This window comes from Cryptomeria japonica, chromosome 5 (genome assembly GCF_030272615.1).
Source record: "Cryptomeria japonica chromosome 5, Sugi_1.0, whole genome shotgun sequence".
Taxonomy (NCBI): Eukaryota; Viridiplantae; Streptophyta; class Pinopsida; order Cupressales; family Cupressaceae; genus Cryptomeria; species Cryptomeria japonica.
Window position 1 is genome coordinate 148,445,944 of NC_081409.1, and position 11,271 is coordinate 148,457,214.

At 31.6% G+C, this 11,271-nt stretch overlaps 1 protein-coding gene across 1 annotated transcript; it reads right to left on the reverse strand.

Annotated features, from left to right (window-relative positions):
• Positions 1-5,935: 5,935 nt before the first annotated feature.
• LOC131067621 (myb-related protein 308) lies at positions 5,936-8,126 on the reverse strand. Its single transcript, XM_058002704.2, has 3 exons — positions 7,873-8,126; positions 7,612-7,741; positions 5,936-6,514 (listed from the first exon to the last, which is right to left on the reverse strand). Exons 1-3 carry the CDS (start codon positions 8,003-8,005, stop codon positions 6,007-6,009), a joined length of 771 nt encoding a protein of 256 aa, XP_057858687.2. The 5' UTR covers positions 8,006-8,126; the 3' UTR covers positions 5,936-6,006.
• Positions 8,127-11,271: the final 3,145 nt, after the last annotated feature.

An 11,271-nucleotide genomic window follows, 5' to 3' on the forward strand; every position in this document is an offset into this window, starting at 1 on the left:
AATTTAAATCCATGAATGTCCCATTACTTTTAATTAGATAGTGGATGGTTATATAGTTTTAAAATATTTAGAATACATTTAATTATTTTTATTTATTTAATATATTATTAATAATATTATTTTAATATATTATTAATAATATTATTTTAATATATTATTAATAATATTATTTTAATATATTATTAATAATATTATTTTAATATATTATTAATAATATTATTTTAATATATTATATTTAATTATAATTATATTATATTATATCATTTTAATTTTAGTCTAATAGAAAATTAGAAGAAATAAAAGAAAGTAATTTAATAAAAAATAAAATCTAGTGAATACCCCATTAACAATAAGAAAACATGTCATAAATAAATGTTATTACAGTTTACATCAAAAGATAAACCACCTTGGATTTTTTTTTTAAAAGAACTAAATACTTATAAACCTCTTATTTATATTTTGCAATTATCAATGTGAACCCATTTATTAGTCATAATCAAATGTACTAATCTATCATTTTATCATACCTAAATTGACCTAAGATACACTCATTTTCACAATATTATAAAGAACTCAACATAAATAAATAAAAAATAAAGAAAGTTGCATTTGCTTGGAAGCAAATCTCATAAATTATATTTTGCTTTTCTCAAAAAATAAAATCTCATAAAATATATTTTGGAGACTTTGTTGATTCTGAATTAAATTTTAGCAAGTGTATTATGAATATTGATTAAATATATTTTGCTTTTCTCAATAAATAAATTTTGGAGACTTTGTTGATTCTGAATTACATTTTAGCAAGTGTATTATGAATATTGATTAAGAAATTGAGGCAGGGAATCTAAAAGTACACTATTTCACCAACCCTACCTATTTCCCTAACGGCCACTTGTATAATATTAAAGTCTAGAGTTGCATGACCACGCAACACAAAAGTCAAAGCAAGAAAAGAGGTCATAGGATTTATGAAAGATTTAGTTTTGTGATTACCATCTCATTTCATTTTCATATGCAAATCACTTTAAACTCCTCTCTACCAACGTTGTAATCCAAATCTCCCCTAGATTTTATTTTAAAATGAAGAAACAAACAAGAGGCATCTCAAGATAAAAAATAAAAAATAAAAAATAATAATAATTTAATTTTTGAATATGGAAGTTTTAGATTAAAAAAGTTAAATAATTTAATGGGTCTTTTCAAACGTATTATATTTGAAAGTTGTTGTTTAAAAATGAAATAATGGATCATGTGGTTACATAAGATCACATAGATATGATATTGATAATGACAATAAATGAATTTATTAATATGTTTATTATTTAATTTAATTTTGTTATTGTTTTGATTAGGGAAATCAAAATGAAAGTCTAAGTCAAGTATATCACTTTCAAATAATAAAAGAGGATTAATAATTCTTTTTAGTGCTTCTTTCATTTCATCAACATCTAAACAATATGTATTTAAAGATTCAAAAATAGTTGCCGTTCGATAAACCTCAATAATGACAATTTGGAATTTCTTCTTGTAATGCTTTCTTGGGTATAAGATGTAATTGCACATGAATATGGAAAAATATTATCAAATATTTTTTATTTGTTTTTTGTTTTTCTTTCTTATAATTTCAATAATTTGAATTTGATATTGATGATATATTGTCTAGTGGATGTTTCTTTGAATTGTTTAATTCTCTTATTGTAACACCCCTAGTTGTTCAAAAAATAACAATGATGGTATTGCTTTTCATGCTCATGAGTTAATTATTCACGTCATAATTATTTTGATAAACTTTTGTTCATTTAATATATTTCCTTTGATCATTTATCAATTGAATGGAATTATTGTTGTCATTTTCATATCTATTGAATCTTCCTATACTTTAAATAAAGGACGTAATTTTAGAGAAACCGTTATATTGTGAGCACAACATCTTATGTACAAGAATAGCTAAAATGATAAATTATTCACAATAAACATGAAGTAAATCAAGCAATGCTTGCCTAAAGAGTATTCCTTGAAATTGTATGGAAAGAAGCCCTTATTATTTAATCCTTTCATACAAAAGGTTGTAGGGTGGTGTCCTTGGGCTTGAGTCATGGTTAGATAAACATGTCATTTCTAAAGGAAGACTCTAACATATTATCATGTGTGGGTTTTGATTTTTATACATGAACCTGTTTAAGGGTTTTATTTGAGGAATTATGTATCTTAAGGAATTGGTGAAGTTTCATCTTGCCAATGTTAATTGGGTTCATAAAGGAGACTTAAACATGGTAGAAAACTGTAAGAGCTACAATTAGCATAGTCAATATAAACTCTCTTTTGAATAGTTTGAATCTTAACTTCTTTGTCACAATTCACTTAGTGTGGTGGACCTTTGCATAGAAAATTTTGTAGTTATCATCAAAATAAGTGTATCTCATCAAATTTTAGTCCTAAGGTGGACATAAAACTAGGTAGACTAGACTACTTATATATTTCCCATGATATGTCTCTTTCTCCTAAAACCTAAGTTTCTTCAAATTAATCATTCCACCACTCATTCATGTCAATACCCCATTAATATCATTTTATCACTCATACTTTATTTCTTGCTCTACTAGTATCTCATAAATACGTTTTAACCATACATGCACTTCTATAGCTTTTAATTGTCAATCCATCCATAATCATAGAAGGGAGATTCTCCTACATTTTAAATAGAATAAGATATTTTCAATCAATTTCCTCCTATATAACTCATTTATCGATGATGTTCTAAACTCTTCCTTCATAACTTTGAGAAATGGACTTTCTATATATCCTTAAAATTTTAGAAATTTATTTCTCAATTTTGTTATCTAGGCTTTATAAAACATAACGTTATGTTAAACTTGACCCAAGTTACCCACACCCAACATGGATTTCTTACTAAATAGAAACAAATGCATTATGGAGTGATCACTAGATTTTTTGGTACCCACTTTGGCCTAGGAGTTTCTCTTACAAACATGTGGAAGTGGTTTCACAATAGACTTAAAACTACTTGCTCACTAAGAGGGGAAAAACTCTTATCATTTACTTGTTGATTTTAATTTATCACTAAGATCATTTTGGTAATTTGTATGATTTTCCTCTTGTCTAATTTTATATGACATTTTCCATGGGAAGCTTCTTGATCAAATTAAATAGTTTATTTAGATTAATTTTAAAACAACTGTCTTTTATATGCAATCTCTTGGATCTAATTTATCTTACCAGAAATATAGAGGACGCTTGGATTTTACTAACCCTAAATGTGATATATCAAAGGTAATCAACCCTAGGGAAACATTATTTACCACTGGGTATCCACAACATTGGTGAAAAGAGAGCAATTAAAATTTGACTATCAAGACAAGCTTATTTTAACCCCAAATTGTTGGCTCATTCCTTTTGACAACGAACTCATCATATTGTGCACTTTAGTAACCATTGGGATTACTAGGCCTTAAATTATAACTCGTGGGACCATACACTTGCCCATTTGAATATAGCCTCCAAGATAAGTGATCTATCTATTATCTTTGTTGTCTATCCCATGTAGTTCATTAAACTCTCCACTCTTACTCAATGTTATTTCCTTAAAATTTGGCATATCATCTTTCTTCCAATTATTATTCATTGTTACCTCTTAAATAGACCTAGCTCCAATATCATCTCACTTTTTCCATGCCTCAATATCAAGTGCCTTTTTAGCTTCAACCAAATATTCTAGGCCATACTTAGTTCCCATTTATAAAGATACAAGGAAATGCTAACTCCCAAATATTAGTTTGGGATATATTATAATTCAAACTCTTTGTTGGAGAACACATTGTTTCCCATTTTATGAGTGACATGAGCATATAACACATTTGTCTGGGATTACAAGCTTATTTGTTTGTAATAGAAGGTTGTTTCTATAGATATTTTAAGTATATTAAGTCACCCACTTAATTGAGAAATTATTTTACTAGGAATTACTACTAGTAATAGTATTATCATCTGAATCCATAAGACAAGTGTCATTTTAGCTTCAACCAAACCTTCTAGGCCATACTTGGTTCCATCTATAAAGATACAATGAAAACTCTTAACTCCCAAATATTGAGTTGGAATATCTTATATACTTCAAACTCTTTGTTGGAGAACACATTGTTGCCCATTTTATGAGTTACATGAGTATATAGCACATTTTTGGGGATTACACGCTTATTCATCTTTAGTAGAAAGTTGTTTTTAGAAATATTTTAAGTAGATTAAGTCTCCCACTTAATTGAAAAATTATTTTACTAAGAAATTCTACTAGTAACAATATTATCATCTGAATCTATAAAAAAAAATTTAATAGCATCTGGGTATAAATATAAATTATAATCCTTAATATGTCATACTCCATTCTAGAAAATAATATTCAAGTTCTTTACACCGATATCATTTTCTAGGTTGTCAGCATTCAATCTTAAAAGATGCTTTGAAGGCGAATCAACAAGTAGTTGAATAGCTATGAGATATAAGACAAGTTGTTCAACTAGCAATTATTTAATCACTAAACACAACCAATCACCTTGGTTTCATTAGATTGAACCCTCCAACATGGAACCTATGAGCTATGTTTTATAGGACCAAGACAAAATTAGTAGAACCAAACCATGCTTAAAGCAATATAAAGAATGTTCTCCAAACTCTTTCCCATGCCTACTATTAAAAAACAAACATTCAATTTATACTCAGTAATTATCAATTCGATAACTTATTAGTAATTTTTATTATATCAATAAATTTTATTTTAGATTTTTAATTAAATTGTTCTATCCATTAAAAAAAGGGGGACAACAACTCTTTAAACTCTTAAAGGTAAATAGAAGAAATTTACAAAGTTCAAAAACATAATTTTGCTATAGAAACTTGATTTGAATATTCTAAATATTATTAAAAGGATTTCAATCATTTAAGCGACTTGTTGTACCCTCAACCTCTTTGTTCATCCTAAAAAAAATTGTAACCTTGTCTTCATGGCAATACTTCCTCTACCTCTTCGTCCAATTCGCAAAATCAAACAATCATCTTGACTCGCTTTCTAATTTTTTGTCCACTCTATCATTACAACCTATCCTCTAGACTTATCATTACCTATATTTTTGTTCACATTTATCACTTTGTCCTATTGATGTCTCATATTGACAACACTTAAATTTGACTTAAATGTTGGCAATATAAGACACCAACATATCCCTGAAAGTTAAACTTCCAAAAAAAACATAATAATTATTTTATTTTGAGATAAGTATTGAAAATGTATTTAGGTTCGAACTAACCACCATAATTATATGCTCAATAATTGCAACGAATGCAACCAGAGCTGATAATCCATAACAGAGACTCATGGAGAGATCAAATGGGCCGGCAGAAAACTGGTTCACTCATCAAACTAATCAAATCAAACATAAAAGAGTACTTTTTGTCACACAACAGAGAACAAATTTTAAGATACGACTGCAGACTCAATAATACCCATCACAGAATTTCCTGAAATTTTTTAATATTATCTCCCACTGAATATATACATATGATCTCGTTTCATCCCAGGCCTTCAACACTTGGAGTTATGGATTAGGGCGAAACTGTGAATTTGTTCATTAGTCTAATTTTATTAGAGTTATCTAAACAAGTTAAAGTTTAGAATGTGTTTTTTAAATCAAAATCGTAGATTCTGATTTCAGACACACAGAAAAAGTCTGTTAAAAAAAAGACGCCTCCATTACAAACATGGAGCCAACGCCACTCAAAAGCCTTGATCCTCCATTTGTAACCTCACTAATGAAAATCTCAATTCAGATATAGGGATAACATCTAAATCCTCCATTTGTAAACTCACCAATCTTAACCCATCAACTGCAGAGCTTTCATCAATACAAAAAATGAAGCTATTGCATCCATAGAAACAAGGGATGTATTAATGGTGATAATAGCAAAAACATGAAGATTCAAGATACTGATCACTTATCATAACCCTAATCCTAGCCTACTGGCACTTTCTTCATCATATCTGCTGTAATTCATTTGGAAATCGATATTCCATGATTTGCTGCTATTCATCTCCTTGGAATCCATTTGGAAATCCATATTCCATGATTTACTGCTAGACATCTCCTTGGAATCCACAGCTTCTCTAATATTACAAGGAGGGGAAAAAGAAGGCAAACTGATAGACAAATCCAGATTCACATCAGGCTTCTCTTCGCTTCCACTGGTACCATCTGAAGCAGCACGATCCAAAGTGCTTGTCACAGTTGAAAGCTCAGTCTGAAAGAAATCCGCCATTAAAATTTCTTGATTGGGAGACCTGCTGTCTCTGCTACTGCTGCTGCCATCGTTATGGAAGGGCTGAATAGGACGGCGTGACTGTGGGTCGATTCCCCGGCTCAGCAATTTTCTCTTGATGTGGGTGTTCCAGTAATTCTTTATTTCATTGTCTGTCCGCCCAGGCAATCTCCCTGCAATCAGAGACCATCTGTGCCGCCATACCCACAAAGAAATAACCAAATTAGTCAACAAATTCAAAAGAAAGAAACCATTATGAGCAATTCAGTGAAAGAATCAACTGTCAATCAATGTTTTTTATCTAATGGGCAGTCATGATCTTACGTCCATGTAAGAAATTAAATCAAGAAACTAAACTATGATGGAATAGTTTTCAGAGTTACAATATCGTAATAAATTGAACCAAACAATTTCAAAGAATCAAACTGACATGGAGTAGTTGTCAGAGTTACAACGTCGTAACAAATTGAATCAGCAAAAAGCAAAGAAATGAAGCTATGAGGGAGTAGTTTTAAAAGTCACTATATGATAACAAAATGAATCAAAAAATTTCAAAGAAATCAAACTTTGAGGAAGTAGTTTTCAGAATTACAGCGTTATAACAAACTGAAATCAGGAAACTCCAAAGAAACCAAATTACATGGAGTAGTTTTCATATTTACAGTATGATAACAAATTGAAACAAAACATTCCAAAGAAATCAAACTATAAGGTGTAGTTTCAGAGTTGCAGTGTAATAACAAATTGAATCAAGAACTCCAAAAAAAACTAAACTATGACAACATGATAACAAATTGTATCAAAGTTTTTCAAGGAAACCAAACTATGATGGAGCAGCTCTCGGAGTTACAGCACCAATACAAATTGAATCAAAAATTTCCAAAGAAACCAAACTATGAGAGAAAAAATTCGAAAGAAATCGAATGATGATATAATGGTTTCCGAATTACCTCATGATATCAAATCGAATCAAGAAACTCCAAAGAAACCAAACTATGATGGAAAAATTTTGAGAGTTATAGCATGATAACAAACCGAATCAAAAAATTCTAAAGAAATCAAACTATGAGGGAGTTGTGATCACAATTACTTATCAAATCAAGAACCTTAAAAGAAACCATACGACGATGGAGGAGTTTATGGAGTTACAGCATGATACCGATTTGAATCAAGAAACTCAAAAGAAACCAGTATGAACTGTCGAATTCTCAGAGAGACCAAATCAGTCTTAAAATCAATTTTTTATCCTTTTTCTCCTAGTGGGCAGACAAGATTCTATGTGCATACTTGTTTCCCAGGAGGAGTTGGAGCTTGATGATGAGTTCATCTTCTTCTTCAGAGAAGTTCCCCCGCTTGAGATCAGGCCTCAAATAGTTTATCCACCTTAGCCTGCAGCTCTTCCCACATCTCAGAAGCCCTATAAAAGCAGAGTCATAAGCATGGAGAAGAACCAAAATAAATTAATGCATACAACATCCTCTCAATTTACAGAACCCAATCAAACAAGATATGGGTTTTTGTTAAAAGTGGTCTGAATAGAAATTACACCTGCTGCCTTGGGGAGGGACCTCCAGCAGCCTTCACCATGGGCTTGAATGTAGGCAATAAGCTTGTCATCTTCTTCTTTGGTCCATGCTCCTTTATTTGTATGAGTTTTTTCACAGCAGGGAGATCTTCCCATCTTCTTCGCCACAAGAAGAATAAAAAGTGAGATCAGTGAGAGGACAAGAAAGAACTAAATGGATTTCAAGTGCTGCAGCAAAATCCCAAGTGGGGGAGAGTATATGTAGCGGTTATGGAAAAAAATTAGTGGGTATTTCATTTAATGCCTACACTCACACTTTTGACTGAGTTGGTGAGAAAAGTATCTGGGTGACCGGTTGTTCACTAATGACAGATAGTTAGGTAAGTAAATATGGTGGACTTTGGTTGGAGTGTGTTGTTTCTACTCAAAAGCAGCGGCCCCGGCGTCCACCGATTTAAAAAATAGATATAAATAAATACCTAAATAAACTTGCTCTCATCTTCCAGAATTTAAGGTTACGGCTTGCAAATTTAGATGGGGGCCCAGCTTGTTGGAAAGGCTGAGTTATAGCCAACAATATTAGCTTTGGGGAAGTTGAAAATTGAAGTCCTCCCATTCATTACTTTCTATGACTTTATTTAAAGTAAAAGTAGTTAATACTAATCTTCTTATTCACATGTTTTGGAATTGTAATTGGTTAAAAGCAGTTTTCTTTTGAAGATTGGTCTAGGCTAACAAATGGATGTAATAAGGAAAGAAGAAAGTAGAGATTAGTTTATTTGAGTAGATTAGATGAGTTGAAAATTGATAATTGCATAGTTATTTATAGAAATTAAGTGTGAGTTTTTTAAAATGTTCATTATTTACGAAATATATCGGATATGGGAATCTATGTAGGTTAAAGCAACTTTTTTTAAAGATTGATTTAGACACATTCAAGGAAAGTACAGATTAGTTTATTTGATGATTATATGAGTTGAGAATTGATAATTGGATAGTTATTTGTAGAAATTAAGTGCGAGTTTTTCAATATGTTCATTATCTAAGAAATATAACAAATATGGGAATTTATGTAGGTTAAAGCGGTTTCTTTTAAGATTGACTTAGGCTAACAAATGGATGTAACAAGGAAATTAGAGATTAGTTTATTTGAGTAGAGTAGATGGGTTCAGAATTGATATTTGAAATGTTATTTATAGAAATTAAATGTGGGTGGATATATATTTCTTAGAGTTATAATTATAATAATTTTGAGTTTGTGTACATAAAATATATACGTATTTAAGGTATTCATTATTTAAGAAATATATTGGATGTGAGAATTTATGAATATCATATCTCTATCATGGATCTCACATTCTAAAGAAATGCTTCAAGGTGTGAAATTGTTAAAAAAAATAAGAGATTTAAAAAGAATTAATTTAATTTAAAATTATTTGTCTTATTCACCTTTCTCTCTCATTATTGCCCCCTCTATCTCTATCTCCATATATCTCTCCCTCCTACCAATATATCATTATCTCCACCTCTCTTATTTACTCCATATCTCTTGTATTTCTCCCTATTTCCATCTTGCTCCTTCTCTCTCTATCTCTTTTTATAAATATATCTATGTATATCTCTCCCTATCCATCTCTATCTATCTATATTTCCCTCTCTCTATCTATTGATCTCACCCCTCTCTCTATCTCTTTCTATCCATAACTTTCTCTGCTTTGATCTCCTTACATCTCTCTCTAACTACCTCTCTCCCTTTCTCCTCCTCCTCTCTATTTCTCCCCATCTTTCCCTCCCTCATTCCCTCTCTATCCCCCTATCTATCTATTTATCTCTACCTCTCTCTCCCTTTATCCTCATGTATATCTCTATCCATTTCTTTCTCTTCCAATATATGTCTAGATATCTCACTCTATCTCCTCCTATTTCTCATCCTCTCTCCATCTCTATTTGTTTATCTCTTGTTCTCTCTCTATCTCTCCCTCTCTATATATCTCCTTATATCTCTATCTCTCTATCTCACCATCTATATCTCTCTCTTCCTCTATAGATTTCTCTATCTCTTCCTCAACCCCCCTTATCTTTCTATCTTTATATCTCCCTCTAACTCTCTCTATCTCTCTATATTTTTTCCTCTCTTCCTATCTCGCTCTATCTTGATCTCTACCTCTTTATTCCTTTGCCCCTCTACCTCTAGACATGTATGTTGGCAATTTGGAGGAATTGATTATGTGTTGCATTGATGGAAACATTGGCAACACTGATTGTACTAGTTGCTTTGGTTGTTTACCGGTATCTGGTTGGTCCCAGTAGGATGTTTGGTAAGATCATGTTGATCCGGTATACTTCGGTATACCTTGATCTAAGGAATTGCTTTGGATTGGTCATTCATGTGTTCCTGGTGTGTATCACATTCAGTTGGTTTTGATCTAGTGATCAGATGCTATCATGTATGCTAGCAAGCTTGGTTTGTTGTTCCAGCGAAGGTTTCACCGACAAAGTTTTGTTGAAGATCTTTGATGTTATGCATAAGCGGTGTTGGTGCTGCTTCTAGTAGAGAGTCAGGATGCTCATGGTGATCATGTTCAAGACTTGGTTGATTGGGATCATTTCTTTAGCATGTGTGGACCTAAATTGGGTCATGTGTTATCTAGGTTATGGACCGGTTTATGTAACGTGTTGGTTGATATTCCTAATGCATTACCGATCGGATTTAAGGATTGGTTTACATTGTTTTTGGCCTAAGATGACTTGGTTGACCATTTGATTATGGGTTTAAGCTATGAATTTCTTGTATTATCTTTTAGGTGGCCGACCTAATTGTTTAGGTCTTAGGTTGGTATAAATATGATGTAAGATCTCTTTGTAGATCATATGTCAGTGATATGGATATGTAAGGAGTAAATAATGTAATAATCATTTAGGCAAAGGATTTGGTCGATCATAGGTGATCGAGTTGGAAGAGGTTTTAGGCCTTCGGTATTGAGCTTAACTGGAACTATACTTAGGCATGGGAGATGCTATACTTACAGCTCAATCTTCATTCTAGATTGTCGTCTGATGTTTTATGTAGTCAGTGAGACTCCTTTTGTGATGAGCAGTGTGCTCTAGGTTGTTGGCCTTCCTACATGTATAGGCCCCTTATTGTAATATTTATTCATCTGATCAGTGGATAGATATTGTGGGTCTCCAATCCCACCGTGGTTTTTCCTCTTTGAGGTTTTCCACATATAAATCTATGGTCTTATGGCGTTTATCTTTGCGATTACATTGTTTCTTATTGTTATATGCTTTTATGTTTACCAGTTGATAAGTTGTTGTGTTAATAAGGTTAAATTTATCCATTCCAATAGAACATTGATTCACCCCTCCTCCCCCCCCGCCTCTCAGTGTTCTTGGTTTCCAACAATTGGTATCAGAGCCTA